Source organism: Acomys minous, assembly GCF_964271855.1.
Source record: "Acomys minous genome assembly, chromosome: 4".
Lineage (NCBI taxonomy): Eukaryota > Metazoa > Chordata > Mammalia > Rodentia > Muridae > Acomys > Acomys minous.
The window spans coordinates 39,484,260-39,505,123 of NC_140486.1; the positions used below are offsets into that span (position 1 = coordinate 39,484,260).

Consider the following 20,864-nt stretch of genomic DNA (forward strand, 5'->3'; position numbering starts at 1 on the left):
TTTAATTAATGAACATGGTGACCTAGACCCTTTATTCCCTGCAACAAGATCTTACCACCTGTTAGCTGTCAAATGTGACAAAAATGTTTGTCAGCAAAATGGACCTCAGAGAGAGAGAGAGGAAAAAAAACTGTTTACAAGGCAACTAATGCTTTATTATAAGGGTATTTATATAATATGCATTATTAATTTAAATGTGGCTCACCGAATCAGTCAGATCATGAAATGGTAACAGTAAAGATAATGAATTAATCTCCCTAGTCTCTCAAAGAGAATAAACTAGAGGAACTGAAAAAATGTTACTGAAAACAAAACTGTTTAAATGTTTGCTTGAAGAGAACTGGAGAATTGACAGCAGTGGCGTTTCTCTTTGGCCTCTTCCTCAAATGGCCAAGTCAAGACAGGCACACTGGTCAGACTAGTCTCTGAAAATAGGGGTACATGTGTGGGAGGGAACCAGGTGACCAATAATCTCAGGTAAGCTAAGATTGAGGCGAGCTGGAGCTATATAATGAGTTCTGGGCTTGACTACACTATGAAACTATCTCCGAAAAGAAAAGAAAAAGGTAAAATCAATGTCTTTAGTTTTTCCTGTTGCTGTGATAATATTTACCTGACAAAAGCAACTTAAAAGGGAAAGGGATTATTTTAGCTCATGCTTCAAGGTACAACCTATCATGGCAGTTAGTCAAGGTACAACCTATCGTGGCAGTTAGTCAAGGTACAACCTATCGTGGCAGTTAGCCAAGGTAGAAGGAGCTTGAAGAAGCTGGTCACATCACATCCACAACCAGAAAGCAGATGGGGACGCAGCTCAGTTCCCTTCCGCCACTTTCACTGTTCAGGGTCCCAACCAGGGAATAGCACTGCCCACAGTCTTCCCATCTCAAATAATTATTTCCCCACAGCCATGAGCAGAGGCCCATCTCCTAGATGATCTCATCAAGCTGACAATGTTGATTAACTACCATAGATGAGCTCTCTTACCAGCAAGTAATGTGATAAATGCCAAAGCCACAACAGCACATTACCAAAACATCAAAATGGCTAAAACTAAAGGATTATTGCTGCCAAGTTCTGGAAGAAATGCAGAACAGTTATGGCTTTTCAAGTTGCTGTGCAATTACTTTAAAATTAAACACATGCATATATGCATGTGTGAATATGCATGCATGTGCATGTATGTGCATGCATGTGTGTGTATTTGTGTTACAAAAATAATATGACTCTCTACCTCTCACTACCATCAAGTTCTTTGAAACAGAACTGCCTTATTTACCATTGCCAACTGGAATCTAGCTCCCCTCCAAAGCTGCCCCTTCCTTTACATTAACCAACAGAAAGTAGTAAAAATAACTGCTTGGTTTTGCCTCCTCTTCAGCACCAAATGACAAGCCCAGACTGTCACTAAATGAAAAGAAAGATGAGGCAGGGCACCCTTCGCCCACTGAAGGAAGTCCTCTGAGCCAGCTCTGTGGAAGGGAACTACTAAGGCAAGAAGACGTGGTTAATCCCCAGGGAACCAGCCATACAAACTACCTTGGCCACCACCACAGACTCACGCAGTTACGGCAGCTAATGCTTTAAACTGCTTATTTGGATGGTTTATTATCCAGCAACAGCTAACTTTTGGTACCAAAAACATGCTCTTGCCATACTTTAAAACTAAAATGTGGGACTTTGGAACAAAAGTTCAGGGGGTTGAAAAATGATAATCAAGCTATCTGCAAAAAGCCTTAAAATGGTAGCAAAACTGTTAATGGATACTGAAAACAATAAAAACAATGGATAAAAAGGAACAAAATGCTTGGCAAATTATGTTGCTAGTATAACTCAGAATGTTACCTAGTAAAAATCTGCATTTGTTTGAGATGTCTAGGCAGAAAGTAGAAAGCCAGCTGGTTGCTTCTAGCTATCTACACTCCATAATGCAACAGAGCAAAAACAGAGATAATGAAAGATAGTGATGATAAGCAATTTATAGAGGAAATAAAGAAAGAGCAGGGCCTGATCTCCAGTCTCTCAATGAACTAGGAAAAACAAAACAAAACAAAAAAACAGAAAACACTCCCCAAAGACAATGTGACCTGGAACTGCAGCCCCAAGGACACATGTAAAACCCCTTGCCAACCCCTGGGTGCCTTGCAGGACCCGTTAAAGCAAAAACCTTCTTCCATCTTAAGGAAGTTGTCCTAAGGCAGTCTGACACACACAAACTCAGTCTAGACAGCGGAATGTGCCCCTAAAACAACGCTAGGTAAGGTTCCTGGCAAATTTGGATGGGATCAGATTCCTAGATGGTTCACAGCATGTTGAGAGAGTTATACTGGCCAAGGTGATGATTATCAGACTATTCAAACAGGTCTCTATAGCAACGATTGACAAACTTGAAAATGTTGCTCAGAGTGAGTTTATTTTCTAATACTGTCTTTAGACATGGCTGCAGGTGATAATGGAAGAGGAAGCATGACACAAAAGGGAGTTGGATCAGAGCTTTGGAGAATACATTTAATAGCAAATGACTGACATAACAGAGGTCTGACCCAAGAGCATTCACTATCATTAGGATTATAAAAACAATGCATAATCTAGTAATAGCTATCCAGAAGGGTTTCAAAATTGCTTTCAACCATAGAGTCAAGTCCCTCCTATTCTTCTTGAAAAAAAAAAAGTCAACTGAGACTAATCCTGTCTCTGTATCATCACCATACATTTAGGTATCTGGAAAGAGTAATTTCTCTAATTGTTACATCTCTAGCACAAAGGAAGCCCTAAGCCAAGAGTAATGCTCAGACTTCATGAAGGCAATCTTGAGTTTCCAGTTTATGACTACAAGCTGAGAGCGCTATTGCACACTTGGAAGGATGGAAAAACGATGTAAAATATTTGCATCTGTTATGTCTTGAAATGAGATGTCCCACCCCCACACCTCCAGCATATGTGCCATGATGTACACACACACACACACATACAGATCATAGGCTGAGCATGTCCTCTGTCACGAACAGCATTCCAGGGGTGGGGTGGAAAGTTTGGAGGCGGGGCCTAGGTAGAGGAAGCACGTCACTAGGGACAGGACTTTGAAGGTTATGCCTGGTTCCCAGTCCCTTCCTCTCTTCTGCTTCAGGGTCACCATGACATGGAAAGCTTTTGTTGTACACTCCCAGTGCCATTATTTCTGCCTTACCATGGTCCCAGAACTGATGGAAAAGAGGATTAGGAATAGTTTTTGAAATCATTAGGGAAAAAAAATCTATCCCTTTCCTTTAATGTGTTCACTCAGGTACTTACTGGGGTTATAAAAGCACTAGCTAGCAGCATATAACTGGTAGACCTGTGGTAGGCACAGCAGCACTCAGCTCTCATCATCACAGCATCTCCCATCAAATGACAGTCCTCTACAACTGTGAGTTTAAGGCAACTCCTAGGTTGCTTTAAGCAACTAAATGTGATAAAGCAGTGGAGAGAGACCCCGGATTACACCTAGGCCGCAAGAGGCTTTGGTTTTTCTTCTTCTTTGATCCCAACCATTACCGGATGAGTAAGATCAGGGTCATTGCTAGAAGATGAGGCAAAGGTGCTCTGGCTACTTGTATTGGTAGCAGCTATTTACCCTACCCAACCTACAAGTCAATTATAGACACAAGACAAGCAGGATGCAATCAAGCCTGGCCTACATCAGCAAAGCCACCTATTAACTAATAGACTATAAGCAGTCAGTCACCAAAGACTCAAACACCTAAATGTGAGGTCTAATTCTGAACTATGTAACTCTTAACAGAAAACAAACCCAAAACTACCGAACCTCGGATGTGGCAATGATTCCTTGACTATAACAACAAAGTCACAGGCAGTAAAACAAAAACTGGACAAAGTGGATTCCATAGAAGTTTTAACAGCATGTTCATCAAACAAACAATACAGTAAAAATGCAACTCAAAGGTTGGGAGAACATATTTGCAAAGTATACAGCTAAGAAAAAGTACTAACATCCAGAATATATAAAGTATTCCTAAACAAAATAACAAAGGAACAATCATTTTGATCCAAAATGGTCAAAGGACTTCAATAACCATGTCGCCAAAGACACACTAATAGCTAGTAAGCACACGCGCGTGCGCGCACACACACACACGCAATGGTCAATGTCATTAACTATTTCATGAAACTCTAACCACAATTAGTTGTCACCTCATACAAATTAGGATTATTATTACTAATCAAAACAAAATATATAACAGCCAAGTATGGAAAGAGCATCCCCATTGGCCTTCAGTGAAATGCAGCACGGAGCCCCACACAGAGAACACTAGTGCAGCTCCCAGTCCACAGTACTACAAAAGGGAGGTTATCAAAGATCGACACTGCCCTGAAAGACATGCTTCTGCACCTGCATGCACTTCACCAATTATACCCCAGCAAACCCTGTACAGTCTCTGCCAGGCCCCAATACTTTCTGACCTGCTAGTCCTGCAAGAACGCCATCATACAGAAAGGCCTTCCAGGAATAAAGGGAACAAGTCTCAATCCTTTCCTTCACCCCGGCATGGCCTCACTCCTCACAGTTGCAAATGGAAACAAATCCTCGGAAGAGCTTCAAGTCTATCAAAATGTTTTCGGTGTGTGAGACAGCGGAGACGCTGGGAGAGGTATAGGAACTGGTAATAGTAAGGGCTACAGAAAAAGTTTAAAGACAGGGATACGAAAACAAACCAGGACTGTGATATTTCTTGGTAAGGCTGAAACACAAATGTCTGTGGGATGGAAGCCTGCAGATATGGATGTAAGTTGGCCCGTATCACTCGCAAGACCTCAGAAGCTGGGACCCTTCTTGGTTTGGGACTTGGAAATGTAGGGGCAGGAGAAAGACCCACCAGACAGACTGCGAGGGGGGATAGACTGACGCGGTGCTGGCTCGTGCTTTCACTCCGTGCTTACTGAGGGCCTGCTGCATGCTGGAAGTTGTCCCAGGCTCTGGGAACAGCAATGACCAAAATGACCGGGTTTCCTTGAATCCCATAAGTTTTACAGAAAAGGAAACTGAGGATCCTAGATCTGAGGCTAAGGAGTACGTGGGTTTGGCAGTTCCTGGAGGTGTCATTGCACATGTGGAGCCACCCTGCCACCCCTTCAGGGCGATCAGGCTGCTTACAGCCAACCCCTAGCCCAAATGACAACGTGGGTTCCAGCAGGATTGCTGAGCTCCCGCTATGACGTCAGCCAGGTTTAAGGCTCCGCCCACTCACTGCTCTGAGTGCTGGAGCCACTGGAGCCAAATCCAGGCCGCGCTGGCGCCTACTCAACGCCCACCATTGTGCACTGGCAGTTCCAAACGGTTCAAAGTCCAAGATGGCAATCCTCAAGGACCGGCTGTTTATGAATCTTCTTGAGGAAGAACAGGGCCCCCAGAATAAGATAACAGTTGTTGGGGTTGGTGCTGTTGGCATGGTTTGTGCCGTTGGTATCTTAATGAAGGACTTGGCAGATGAGCTTGCCCTTGTGGATACCATGGAAAACAAAATGAAGGGAGAGATGTTGGACCTCCAGCATGGCAGCCTTTTCCTCAAAACACCAAAAATTGTCTCCAGCAAAGACTACAAGGTGACTGAAAATTCCAAGCTGGTCATCATCACAGCGGGAGTCCGTCAGCAAGAGGGAGAGAGTCGACTCAGTTTGGTCGAGCGAAACGTTAACATCTTCAAGGTCATCATTCCTAACATTGTGAAGTACAGTCCAAACTGTAAGCTGCTCATTGTGTCCAACCCGGTGGATATCTTGACCTACGTAGCTTGGAAAATAAGTGGTTTTTCCCCAAGCCGAGTTATTGGAAGTGGTTGCAATCTGGATTCCGCTCGGTTCCGTTACCTCATGGGAGAGAGGCTGGGAGTTCACCCGCGAAGCTGTCATGGGTGGGTCCTAGGAGAGCACGGAGACTCCAGCGTGCCCGTCTGGAGTGGCGTCAATGTAGCCGGCGTCTCTCTGAAGACTCTGAATCCAGAACTGGGCACTAATGCTGACCAGGAGCGGTGGAAGGAGGTGCACAAGCAGGTTGTGGACAGTGCCTACGAGGTGATCAAACTGAAGGGTTACACGTCTTCGGCCATTGGCCTCTCGGTGGTAGACTTGACTGAGAGCATAATAAAGAATCTTAGGCGGACGCATCCCATCTCCACCATGATTAAGGGTCTCTACGGGATCAAGGATGAGGTCTTCCTCAGTGTCCCTTGTGTCCTGGGAGGAAATGGCATCTCGGATGTTGTGAAGGTGACCCTGCCTCCTGAAGAGGAGATCCGCCTGAAGAAGAGTGCAGATACCCTCTGGGCAATCCAGAAAGACCTGCAGTTCTAAAGTTTCTCCATGTCCCAGCACTTCACTGTCCAGGTTGCCACAGGGTTTCTATGGAGACCACACTCTGTCTTCTTATCTGGGCTGTGGTTAGTGCACTTGTATTGAGGTGGTCTGGGGTAAACCTCAGTTTCCACAGCTCACAGCTCATAACCTGGCTCTAGTGTGTAAGGTCATTATCTTTATCTTATGTATAACTGTCCTAAAGGATACTGTTTTGCGTGTTATGTGTGTGTTTATTGACGGTCGATACATTCACTCTGCATTCCTCCACATGTGTGTCAATAGTGTACTTTGCAATACATGTAGCATCTGCATATGGATGATGTAACCAACTACCCAAGTGGCATGCCAATGAAAACACCAAATAAAGCTAAAAGTGAGACAGCACCAGAAAGAATGTGAGAACAGGATTTACTGGACAAATCAGGTCTCTTAAGACAGGAAACAAAGTAATTGCCATGGAAGAATGGCAGCTACTTTATTAAATCGTAACTTATTTTCAGTCCTTCTGGGACAATCTGGAAGGCCTAATGGGAAAACAAGATCACACAGAACAATACTTGGCACGTAGTAACTGATGTGCTAAGGCAGTCTGTTGTCATCGTGTGAACTTGGGAGTGTAAGGCAGGGTGACTCCTGTTTCTGCACAGCCATTATCACCAGCCTCCGCCATTCTGACAGAAAGAAGGTAGCAGTGCCCAGAGGGAAGAGGGAAGAGAAGCATTGAAGTAGCAAAGGTGTCTGAAAATGTGCAGGTAGCATTGGCTAATCTGATGGTTCTTTTTTTAAAAAATATATTTTATTTATTCATATTACATCTCAATTGTTATCCCATCCCTTGTATCCTCCCATTCCTCCCTCCCTCCCATTTCCCCCCTACTCCCTTCCCCTATGACTGTGACTGAGGGGGACCTCCTCCCCCTGTATATGCTCATAGGGTATCAAGTCTCTTCTTGGAATCTGATGGTTCTTACACCTCATGGTCCCAGATTGTACTTGGTTAACTTTCACAGGCTTCTCTCTTTTCTTTCTTTCTCTGAAAATTACACTAGAACTCATCAGTGACCTAACTTTATTTTACTTTTTCTCTTTCTACAAATGTATTTTTAATATTTTGTGTGTATGTGTGTGTGTGCGCGCGTGCGTGCTTGCGTGCACACACTCATGAGTACAGGTGTCCCTGAGGACTGGGGTGCCACACTCCCCTGGAGTTGGAGTTACAGGTGATTGTGAGCAGCCTGACATGGGCACTGGAAACGGAAGCCAGGTCCTCAGCAAGAGCAGTGTGTAATCTCAGCCAGAGCCTTCACTGCAGCCTGTGCTTTCCCTTCTTCACTGTCTCTGCTTCCTCATATCTCAGTGAAATTTGTTTCTTGATATTGATTTTTTATAGCCAATGTCCATCTTTTAGAGATTGCTACAGTCTTGGTGTTTTAACCCATCTCTAAAATACATAGGATTCAGTAATATTTTATCTACAAAGAAATGTGCGACATAAAAGAGAAGCATAAGTGCACTGTGCTATGAAAACAGTCCTATTGTTACATATCATTAGTATGCAGAACTAAAGATCCCGAGTGGGTGGCTATTATGTAGCTTTTGCATAACTGGAAGCACAATATCCTCTGGCAAAGCTAAGACATCTATAAATTGTTCTATTCACCTGTCTGCAGCAAAAAGGCTCAATAAGACTGTGCTACGTACATTTTTCATATTTCTTGTACTTTAAAATCAAAGGAGGTAAATGCATACAAAAGATTGAGTAGAAGGGGGAAAACCCTGATATTTAAATGGTGATAAAAAATATAACGACCATTTACATTAGGCAAAAGAACCTTTAGCTTTTAAAATAAGACTATGCTGGAACCTGGGAAAATGGTGGATTGGGAACACCCAGCATTTACCCAAGTCTTCAATACTCTGAAACAAAGCATCAGGTGTGTGGTTGCAGAGAGCTAGATGCCCAGAAAGCCCCAGAGTGCAACAGTAAAGCCACTAGCAGACCAGATAAAACGTACAAATTTTAGATTTGCAGAACAAATGGCAGAACCTAACCTCAGGCACCAGGCAATGAAGTAGGAAGGGGAGGGGCCTCTCAGGCTTTAAGCAGAAGAGAAGAGGAAGGCCTCAACAAACTCCACAAATGTACAATTTGGTGTTCTGGGAAAACATGAGATATAGAAGAATGGGTCCAGAAAAGTATAAATTTCAGGCTGAGCCATGCTCCTCTGGTTCTTCTCCATCACTTGTTTCAGCCATTCCTTCTAACCCATTTCCTTCCTCTGGGACTCCCTACCTGACTGACAGAGAACTCTCTACCAGGGACTCCACAGCCACCACATTTGTCTAAGGCAGGTTATTCGTACCATTCTTTTCACCATTCTGGTGTATCCAGACTATTTTTGAACCTGTGACCTCAGGCCAGCCCTAGGTCTCCAGGCCACCTACATGCCCTTAGGACTCAGCCTCTCGATGTGAATCTAGGATGCACCTAGATTCTTCCAACCTGTATCCATCCTTTGTGACTCCACACTGACCAATAGAACCATTCTCTTCCAGGAAGACCACAGCTGACAGACACACTTGGCTAGGACCCAGAATGAGCAACAGCAACCAAGAATATAACAGTCATCCAACAAAGACCAGATACCTCAAATATCTTAACTCCAGACACCTGGACCCCAGTGCAGAACACAAACATTAACAGCAAGGCAATATGTCTCCCTACAAAGCCAACGGCCCTATCGCAAAAGGCTCTGAGGAAGCCATTTAGCTCAAGTACAAGCCGAGGATTTCAAAACAGCAATTATGAACATGCTCAAGGACCATTAGGAAAATGTGAACAAATGCCTTTGTGAAAATATAAACAGTTGAATCAATTAATGGAAAAGATTTTAAGACATGAAAATAGAATTTAACAAAGAAATAGAATCAACTTTTAAAAAAATGATACAAAATTGGAAATGAAAAACTCAGGAAATCAAACAAAAACCTCAGAGGTAAGTCTCATTAACAGGTTTCAACACAAAAGAGAAAATTTCAGGTCTTGAAGATAAGTAAAGAAATGAATAGCTCTGTCAAAGAAAACATTAACTCTTAAAGACAAAAAACCACAGGCACAAAACATCCAGGAAAACTGGGACAGTGGGAAAAGGCCAAATCTAAAAATAGGCATATAGGAAAGAGAAAAATCCAAATAAAAGAAGAGAAAATATCTTTAACAAAATTTCCACAATACAAAGAAAGAAATGTGTATCAAGGTATAAGAGGCATATAGAACACAAATAGATAGGATCGTAAAAGAAACTCTCCAAGAAACATAAGAATCCAAACAGTGTACAGAACAAACAAGATATTTTGTTGCAAGGAGAAGAAAAAGGCATGTTAATGTGGACTGGGGAAAGCCCATAAGGTCTCAACACTACACAAAGAACTATAGGCAACTAAAGGATGCTGAGAGCTGGAGAAATAGTCTTCCCCAGGGAAGAGCACACCACTTGGTTAACAACAAGTGGTCATCCATGAAAGCATATGCATACAAGTAACATTATACAAACTGAGTAAGTTGTAGTATGTATTTAGGAATATATTGTGTGTATGTATTTATGTATGTATTTACATATATGTATGTAAAAATTTTAAAAGAGGACAAAACCTTGAAAGAGCAAGGAGAGGGTATATGGCAGGGTGTGGAGAGAGGAAAGGAACAGGTAAAATGATATTAATCTCAAAAAATTTAATTATTTTTAAAGCTGCAAGGGAAAAAGACTAAGTCACATATAAAGGCGGACCTATTAGAATAACATATGACTTTTCAATGGAGAATCTGAAAGCCAAAATATTCTGGTATGATGGCTTACTAGCACTAACAAAGTATTATACCCAGCAAAACTATCAGTCACTATCAACAAAAATATTTCACAATAAAAACAACTTCAAACAATTTCAGCCCACCAATCCTGCTCTACAAAAGGAACTAAAAGAAAAACTTTTGTCTGAAGAAAAGGTTAACTATTCCAAGTACATTCAAGAGGACACAAGAAACAAGCAAGAGAACAGTTAATCAAAAGAGGAAGGGCACACCAGAACAGGAATAAAAAATTACTGATCACTGAAAACTCATAAATATTAATATTCTCTATTCTCCAACTTAAAATCAACAGACTAATAAGTTGTATTATGAAACAGTCGTTCTCTACTGCATCCAAGAAACACATCTCACCATTAATGACCCATATCACTTTACATTAAAAGGATAGAAAAAAAAGTATTCCAAGCAAATGGATCCATGAAGTAAATAAGTGTAGCTATTTTTTAATAGTTTACAATCAGACAAAGTAGACTTCAAACCAAAACTAATCAGAAGCCATAAAGACACTTCTCACTCATCAAAAAACACAAAATTAACAAAAAACAGCATGATATTACTTCTAAACATTTATGCACCAAGCAAGCACAAAAAGCACAATAATTCATAAAAGACTACTATAGTTAAAAATCACATATTGAACCTTACATAGTGACAGTGATGTTGACTTCAATACTCCATCAAACAGGTCATCCAGACAAAAACTAAACAGAGAAAAGTTGGAGTTAAATGCATTATAAATCACTTATAGACATCTAGGGAACATTCTACCCAAACACTAAATGATAAATTTTCTTTTCAGTACCTCATGGAACTTTCTCCAGAACTGACCACATACTAGGACATAGAGTCTCAGCAGATTCAAGAGCACTGAAATAACACCCTGCATCCTATCTGACCACCATGGATTAAAGCTGGGTATAAGAAAGAACAGGAACAGCAGAAAGTATACTAACTCATGGAAGCTGAACAACTATTGAATGAAACGAGTGAAGACAGAAATCAAGAAGGAAACTTAAAATTTTTTTAACTGAATGAAAATGAAAGCACAACATACCCAAATCTATAGGACACAATAATTGTTGTTCTCAGAGGCAAGTTAGTACACACATCTAAAAACTGGAGCGATATCATATTAATCACTTAATAACACATCTCAAAGCTCTAAAACAACAAGAAGAAATAACACCCCAGAAGAGCAGATGGAACAAAATAGGCAAACTCAGGATGGAAATCAATGAAACAGAAAACAAAACAAAACAAAAATCAGTGAAATGAACAGTTGGTTCATTGAGAAAATCAGCAAGAATGACAAGCCTCTGGCAAAATGAACCAAAAGACACAGAAGATCCAAATTAATAAAGAATGAAAAAAGAAACATAATAGATACCTAAAAATTCAGAGAACTTTAAAACATGCTTTAAAAATCTGTATTCCAACTGGAAAAAAAACTACAAGAAGTGGGAAAATTTCTTGATCTATATGAACTACCAAAGCTAAATCAAGATAAAATGAACAATTTAAAAAGATAACCCTTAGTGAAATTGAAGCAGTAATTAAAAGTCTCTCAACCAAAAAATGCCTAGACCAGATGGATTTAGTGCAGAATTCTACTAGATCAACAATAGCAACAACAACAAAAATTAACAGCAATACTCCTCAAATTGTTCTACCATGTAGAAACTGAAGGAACAGTTCCTAATTTTTATGAAACCACTATTATTCTGATAGTAAAGCCACACAAAGACCTAATAAAAGAAAAAATTATAAACCAATATTTCTTATGAATACAAATGCAAACATTTTCAATAAAATATATGCAAACCAAATCCAAGAACCCATCAACATGATTATCTACCATGATAAGATGAGATCCAGGGATGGATCAAAAGCACACTGACATTTCACTGAGAAAATACAAAAGAGCTAACTATGAGGGGCAAAGCCCTCTCTATTGCTCAACTACAGTATTCACTTAGTTTGTATATTTATATTAACACAGTACAACTTAAATATATATAATTTTTAAAAAGCATCCAGCAGGGACTAAAGATAAAAATGAATTCTTTTCTACATGAGAATTGTGTTCCCATCAGATAAACTATCATGCTTGTGTGATCAAGAATAAGGAAGTATCCTTTAGTGTGATTTATGCTAATATGTGATATGGCATACCTTAAATACATTTAGAAAGTTCAGACCGACATTTGAGAACATCTTAGAAAAGTCTGTAGTGCATCGAATTCAATCAATACTACACCACCTTTAAGGGAATCTTAGTATTTTAAATTGCCACACAGAGTTCAAGATTTCATTAGAGCATATTTGTTTTCAGAATGTTTTCCCCTTAAGTAACACAGTCTGCTTAAAAGGCTTCACGCAGTGACATAATACAATCCTTATACCAAGATGTGCTTTTTTTTTAAAAAGTGGGTTCTACTGAAATGTCATCCACACATAAGCATGGATATGCTCGCTACACAGAAATAAATATCTCTCAGTGACAAAAGTATCAACTGTCTGAATTAAATCACATAAAAAGGAAACTGGAAGCTTAGAATATACATAATCTTAAGAAAAAGAACAATAAAACCTCACATTTTAAAATAGCATCCAAGATCTCAATATATGTATACATATTGCCAGATGGACCATTAAATCAGAAAGGTAGGAAAATAATCCATTACCCACCAAGAAGCACTGGCTTCACGTCTCAATATGCAGATTACTAGCCTTATGACCTGGGAAGATTATTCAGTCTCTCTGAACTTCCCTTTCTCCATCTATCAAAAGAATAACGATCATGACTGGAAGAGATCCTTTGAACACCAACACCTGACAATATCTAGAGTCTAGTACAGAGCAAACAAAGAGAGTGGGAGGTAGCTCAGTGGAAGAGCACACCCCTAGCACGAAAGGCCGTGAGTTCTAGTCCCCAGCATAGTAGAAAAAAACTACAAACAGTAAAAGAGTAAATCTCCCTTTTTCCCTCTAAATTGAATGTACCATTCAGTTGGAAATATGAAGCTGTCTACCTCAGGAACCAGCAGGGAAAAAAATTCACTTAAAATCACAGTTACTCATTCATAAATATCTTCTGCACCCTAAGTAAAATCCAGCCTAACATTATAAGAAATGAACGTTTGCTGTAAAAGAGTGAAACATGATTTTAACCTCTACATTAATAAGGATTCTGTTAAATAATAAACTGATAAAAATTAAATATATTTTAAGTATCCTGATGTTTTTAGACTATTCAAAGTATTGATAATATTCAATATTACTAACACTTGCCACAAATGACATTGTATGCTTCACAGTTTGTTTTTTTACTTCAACAGACTAGAATTAGCCTAAGAACAGCTTACACTAATATGCAACAGAGCCATTCATTTATCTTGGGGTTTGTTTTATTCCATTTTCATATAAAGAAAGAAATGTTAAGTGACAGAATGAAACAAGAAAAGTCAACGTTGCAGAAGGCTTTTTAATAAATTACATTTTGGCAAATGATCACAGACAAATTTACAAAAGCTGACTCATGATGATCTCATTTATTTGTTCTATACATATCTGATTAATCGGCATTAATTCTGTTGATGGAAACAGGAGAACTCTATTGTTATACACGATTAGAAATGTAAACACTTAGCATTTCCCACAACTACTTTGAATGTTATGTTAAATAACACTGTGAATGCCAGGAATGGTGCTGGTGCGACAGGCAAAGTGTTCTACTGCCCCCTAATGAAACAGCCAAACCAAACCAAGAAAACTAACTTCAAAGTATCTGTGAAGCAGAAAAGTCATCTTCCTTTGCGAGATGCAGTCAACAGATACAAAGGACATTAGCTGAAAATAACTAGACTATAGATCTGTCCAAAAGCTACAATCATCCATTTTTCATGATAAAATTAGTAGCAAAACAGGAAAGCCTTTTGACAGAAGTACTCCTACAGCAAAGATAACGCGGCCAAACAATGTTATCTAGTGTGAGAGCGAAGTCAAACCTCACTGCAAGCTACACATTCGTGCCTTGTTGAAAACTGTCACCAGGACAACCCGCTCCTTAGAAACGACACTCTAGTGAGCTACAGTATGGTTTCAGTTCAGTGCTCAGAAGTGAACACCATCCAGAGATTCCCTAATTTACACTTACTATAATCCTCTTGGCATCTCAATAGTTGTATACTGCCTGGGTAAGTATGTCATAAAATACATATTTAAAGAAGGCCTACCTACAGCTTATTATTTTAAACAAATGATTTTACAATATGATAATTTTATACTTTGTGGTTCTTTCCATTATAACGTAGTCCTGACTATGTTATATTTTAACAGATGCTCTTTCCTTCAATAAATCTTGTTTTCAAAACCTGTTCCATACACTTGTTCTTTCACTTTCAGCCTACCAGTAATTCCTGAATTCTCATCTCAGAGCACACACACACACACACACACACACACACACACACACACACACACACCCCTACCTGAGAGAGAGCACAATGTAGTTTGGTCTTTAATAATAGAAGTTACAGTGGGAGAGGTGGTGCGCACCTGTAGTCCCAGCACTCTGGGAGGCAGACGCAGGCAAAGTGAGTTTAGAACGGCCAAGGCCACACAGAGAAACCCTGTCTCGAAAAACCAAACGAAATAAAAAATTTAAAAAAGATAAAACATGTTACATAAATATTAATACTAAGCAGCCACATGAAATGGAAATAAAAAGAATGAACTCATGGTAACAGAAAACAAAAATTTCACCTCAAGGCAGAGAACTCAATAGTTTGCTGAGGAGATGGTATAGTCATCAACTGTCCCCAGAGGAACAGCATCACTTGGACACAGCATGTTCCTGCTCAGGTTGACAGTGGTTTCACATTTCATTGTGTGCTACTGTCTAGCAAATATTTGGGAAATGGTCTAGGGTCAAGTCCACGCAGCACCATAAGGGAGGGGCAACATAAAGAAACAACTCAATCTGCATACAGGAAGAAGAGCTCACGTTCCTCACAGTGGGGGCTGCTCTCCTTGCAGCTCTCCTGTGATGACAGTGGTGCTAGCTCTGCACGTTATAAGGCTAAGTAATGCTCACATGTAATAAGATTCAAAATTTCCAAAGAGAAACAAATGGAAAAATGGGAACATCCCTGAACTCATATCACAAATGAGCTAGATCTCATATCTGTACTGACTTCCTGAGTAACATTTACTTAAAAAAAAAAAAAGACTGCCTTGCTAGAAGCATTACTCCTTCATTCCCGCTGCCTAACAAGGAAACAGACACACGGGCATAAAGGCATGTGTCTAGGCCACTGTGGTGGAGCTGGGAGGCCCTGGGCAGCCCAAAGGGAAGCACCATGAAGCCCTGATGCAATATCCCTTATCTCACACACTGCTGTAGCCACCTGCAGTTAGCAGGCAGTGGGCACAGAGGAGCAGGCAGCCAGAGCTCCTTATGCTTCGTGAGTCTGTCCTCTCCAGTGTGTTCCAGACCACTCTCCTAAACTAAAGGAATGCCCTCCTCAGTTCTCAGGAGGAAAAGGGACTTCCAGGCCACCCTTGTAAACATAAACAGGAAAAGTAAACTGAGGGGGGTAAGAAAAGACAATAAAAGAAGGAGAAAAGAAAAATGACAGTAACTACAGTAGCAAAGAAGTTTAATAAGAAACTTCGGCCTGAAGCCAATGGATTGGTGGATCGGTTGATCAATCAGTTTTAGCTCCCCACACAGTACTGATGATGGTGATGATGAGAACAGCCAGGACTTACTGTGACTCTGCCACACTGTGTGCTTTACACACAGTAGGCATGCAGTCTTCACAGCAACCCTACAAGATACATGCTACAAGGAGAGAGATGAGGAGTCTTACAAAGATTGGCTGCCATGCCCGAATTACATCACTACTAAGCTCCAGCACTAACAAGAATAAGATACTTCTCAGTTTGTATTATTTTCCAGTAAAAAAATGTGTTAAAGGAAATGACTTGGGAACACTGCACTGAACTAATTCATTATATATAAGACTTAAATCACATCAATATTTTGTGGTTATATAACCTGGGCTGGTCACTGGCCCAGTCCTTTAAAAAGACAAAGATGCCTAGGACGTAATAACTAATTGTGAACGTGCTATCAAAGTACATTCTATGCCATTACAAATGCAGCTCCTGGACCAACACCTTCAGCACCCTAACTTCCGCATCCTCAGATCTCCCATAGCACCCCATTCCCAGCTCTACTTAATCATCTCAAAGATGATACAAAATCTCATCTGTTCGAGGGGAAATTTACTCTCCCTTCTCTATCTTAAAAGGGTAATTGCAATATAAAATATGATAGGTAGCTCTCATTATATCTGAAATATACTTCTCTATACGCCATAGTGGGGAACCTTTCATGGCACTACTTTCACCTATAAAAATTATGTTCAGGTTATTCTAAAGTTGATACTATAAGAGAAACTGCCCTATGATATAAAACTGATGCAAAAATCTATCTCTCAAGAGTTAGGATTTAAACATATGAATACACTATTTCCCAAAATGCAATTCAGGATGTCCCACTGTCCCAGGAATTTGCTGGACAACAACAAATGTCCTTTCCCTTTATGCATGCAGCTTACAGTTTACACATATACACATCCATGCACGTGCGCACATACACACACATACACACACACACACACACACACACACACACACAGAAAGAGGGAGGCATCAAAAACAGTAATTTCACAGGAACTCCATTAAATTTTTACTTCACACATATTAAAAGACGACATTATAAAATGGTCTTATAAGAAAAGCACGTTACAAAATAAGTTGTTGTGACTGATTTGCATTTACACTTTAAATCCATGTTCCTCTATCCATGAGATATAAGAGTTACCAAACAAAATACCTCATTTCCCCAGGGCACGGTTTCTCACCTTGGCATCTTCCTTGCTCACCCCCAGTTGCAGCACGGCCTGAGGAGACTGCAGCTTTGCTTGAGCAGAGTGAGCCATTTGCAGGTTAAGCTGCCATCCCACTGTCTCTAGCTACAAAAGAAAAGCGAGGACTGGGTTCAGATGGTACAAACAAAGAAGACAGTCAACTCTAAACATATTCCCACTCTGTAGGAATCAACAGAAATGCCTGGACTTAATGGAAAGTCAATTTCAGGCTCCTGTAAGATGAAATCTCTGTATCTTTCCTTCTAGACTCAGTAGATGAGCCTCCTGTCATACCTGACAAATCCAGCAGTAACAGAGGTCTCTAAACAGACAACTGTAAATAATAAAAACGCTATCAATCAAGTACACAAAAAGAGCTGACAGTGGGTTGATTTATTGGGGGGAGGGGGTAACCACAGGATATTTCTCAAACATCATGTAGCCCAGGATGGCCTTCAAACCCTGATCTTCCTACCCCACTACCCAAGTACTGCAATTACTGACATATGCCTCCAATCCAGTTCAGCCGATGATTTTTTAAACCTTATTGTTATTTTAAGATAGCAGTTTAGAAGCTTACATTTTATTTATATTTGGGCCCTGGCATGTCAAGTTGCAGTAAGACTAGGCACCTCCCCTCCTAGTAAGGCTAGAGGAGGCAGCCAGGAAGAGGAAAGGGTCCCAAATCAGGAAACAGAGTCAGAGACCCTGCTCCCAGGAGCACATCTTGAGGAACAGTCAGTAAACAGAGAGCCAGGAAGGAAGCGCTGATCTGTCAGCTAGCCCGTGGTGCCAGAAAGGCCATCATACTTTCCAAAGTACACCAACTTACTATGGCTCCCAATTGTGGAAACTGGTTGTTTCCTTTGAATTTCCTAGCACAGGGTACAAGTTAATCAGGTAGGACAAAAATGAGGAGACGAAGACTATGGCAGTTCAGGTTCCCTTGTAAACATTACACAGCACACACAGATTTATGAGACTAGACTCAGCAGTGTGATCGTGTGGCTGTAGATTCAGTTCCCTGTAAATCTCAACTTTCCAGCTTTGTGGAGTGCAGTCGTTGCAAGCCTCTGACAACACAGCCTTCCTGATGATTTAAGCACAGCACCTCTGCCACACAGGGTCTGAATGCCAGCCTCACAATGCTTACTCAACCGGAATACTAATCACTTAGCCTGAAAGATGTGTGAACAGACACAGCGGTGACTCAAGGCCAAGCTGGACAGAGTGCAAAGAAAGTATCATCAGCATGGGAGAGGGGGGTGACTAGAAAACACTGTGCTTCTCCCAGCCTTCAGAGGGCAGGAGGGGAGCATAACCCGTAGCCCTTAACAAGTCAGAACTCACTTTAAAGCTGTGTATTGAGGAGGAGCCTTGACATGCTGATTGATAACACTGATGGAACAGTCTCTGGGTAGGTGATATGAGCCTATCACTGCGACAACAGTCACAAAAATAGACCTCAAAAAACGTCCTTGGGAAAAGCACCTTAAAGGTACTCACATGTACCTGTAAGAATTTCTAGACCTTAATGACTCATTCAATCCATGTCATAGACTAGCACACGCCTGGGTGCTGCCTAACACTGGTGTGAGACAACCACCCCTGAACTAGAACATCCTGCTTTGGTTTCCACGTAAACCATCATTCCACTCCCTCATCCCTGGTGAAGGCAGAGTCTTTCAAAGGCACAGTCTCCATCCCCTCATACAAAACAGAAGTCCACCTACCTGAACCATCTGCTTATCTACCACCTCCTTTACAGGTACCAAAATAGAAAACGTGACATCTTAAAGCATTATAAATACAAGGTGTTTAGTCACCTAACCTTTTCTGTATCTCTCATGTACTTACCAAAGTACTTAAACCAGCTCAGACTGCCATACACATCTCTTTACAAACCACCACACACTGTTTCTAAGCGGGTTCCTTCCTTCTCTCTAACCCAAATCTCAAGATTCCACTTTCCTTCTTCAAAGACTCAGTAAATGTCTTACAAAATAAATCCAAAATTTTAAGTCCTGAGTCTAGTATACAAATTTCATCAAATGTGTGAACTAACTACCTTTCCAATCCTGTGTTGTAGCATACTTGAGCTGTCTATAGACCCACCATACTGAACCAAATGTGAGTCGCAGAATACATGCTCGCTGCATGTCTGTTCTTTGGCTCCTATGTAACTTCTGTGGGTGTTTTTGTTTTTTCCTTCTTTTCCCTCTGTAGTTGCCACTCTGCTTCTCAGGACACTGTTTCCTTCTTTATTAATATTTAGACAAGTATATTGTAATAATCTACCCATATCTCTCCTCAGGGTAATTTCCATGATGAAGCAAGAATCAATCACCCTGCAGCCTGCAACAACTCTTCTTTAAAGAATGGCAGAAGAGGGAGCAAAAACTCAGTTATGATTCCAACTAGATATGGCTTTTTAATCAATGTAATCCACCATATAAACAAACTGAAAGAAAAAAACCACATGATCATCTCCTTAGGTGTATAAAAGGCATTTGACAAAATCCAACACCCATTCATGTTTAAAGTTTTGGAGAGATCAGGGATACAAGGCACATACCTAAACACAATAAAGGCTATATACAGCAAGCCAATAGCCAGCATCAAATTAAATGGAGAGATACTCAAGGAAATTCCTCTAAAACCGGGGACCAGGCAAGACTGCCCACTTTCTCCATACTTTTCAATATAGTTCTTGAAGTTCTAGCCAGAGCAATAAGACAACAAAAGGAGATCAAGGGGATCCAAATGGGAAAGGTGGAAATCAAGTTATCCCTATTTGTAGTTGATATGATAGTGTACATAAGTGACCCCCAAAATTCCACCAGGGAACTCCTACAGCTGATAAACACCTTCAGCAAAATGGCTGGATACAGAATTAACTCAAAAAAGTCAATAGCCTTCCTATGTACAAATGACAATTGTGCAGAGGAAGAAATTAGGAAAACTACACCCTCCACGATAGCCACAAGCAATATAAAATATCTTGGAGTAACTCTAACCAAGCAAATGAAAGACTTATTTGAAAAAACTTCAAATCTCTGAAGAAGGAGATTGAAGAGGACATCAGAAGATGGAAAGATCTCCTTTGTTCGTGGATTGGGAGAATTAACATAGTAAAAATGGCCAACTTACCAAAAGCAATTTACAGATTCGATGAAGTACCTATCAAAATACCTACACATTTTTTTTAAAGACATTGAAAGATCAATTCTCAACTTCATATGGAAAAACAAAAAACCCAGAATATCTAAAACAATCCTGTACAATAAAAGATCCTCCAGAGGAGTACCCATACCTGATCTCAAGCTGTACTATAGAGCAACAGTAATTAAAGCAGCATGGTACTGGCACAGCAATAGGATGATTGATCAATGGAATTGAATTGAAGACCCAGAAATGAAACCACACACATATGGTCACTTGATTTTTGACAAAGAAGCCAAATCTATTCAATGGAAAATGGATAGCATCGTCAATAAGTAGTGCTGGCCTAATTGGATATCTACATGTACAAAAATGCAAGTAGACTCATATTTATCACCATGCAAAAAATTCAAGTCTAAGTGGATTAAAGACCTCAACATAAAACCAGAGACACTAAATCTATTAAAAGAAAAAGTGAGGAAGAGCCTGGAGCACAGGAGATAACTTCCTGAACAGAATTCCAACAGCCCAGGCCTTAAGATCAA

General features: G+C 40.3%; 2 protein-coding genes across 5 annotated transcripts in view; one reads left to right on the forward strand and one right to left on the reverse strand.

Annotated features, from left to right (window-relative positions):
• COMMD10 (COMM domain containing 10) overlaps positions 1-20,864 on the reverse strand; it is a 115,245-nt gene that overhangs the window by 61,535 nt on the left and 32,846 nt on the right. For 3 of the 4 annotated variants that reach the window (XM_084779611.1, XM_084779607.1, XM_084779608.1), the window contains one exon: positions 17,152-17,262. The exons of the other annotated variant lie outside the window; for it this stretch is intronic. In XM_084779611.1, coding sequence (XP_084635737.1) covers positions 17,152-17,262 — 111 coding nt within the window. The remainder of the gene's footprint in view (positions 1-17,151; positions 17,263-20,864) is intronic. 4 annotated transcript variants of the gene reach the window in all.
• On the forward strand, positions 5,225-7,136 carry LOC311595400 (L-lactate dehydrogenase A chain-like). The gene has a single exon (XM_084778052.1). It carries the CDS (start codon positions 5,350-5,352, stop codon positions 6,346-6,348), a length of 999 nt encoding a protein of 332 aa, XP_084634178.1. The 5' UTR covers positions 5,225-5,349; the 3' UTR covers positions 6,349-7,136.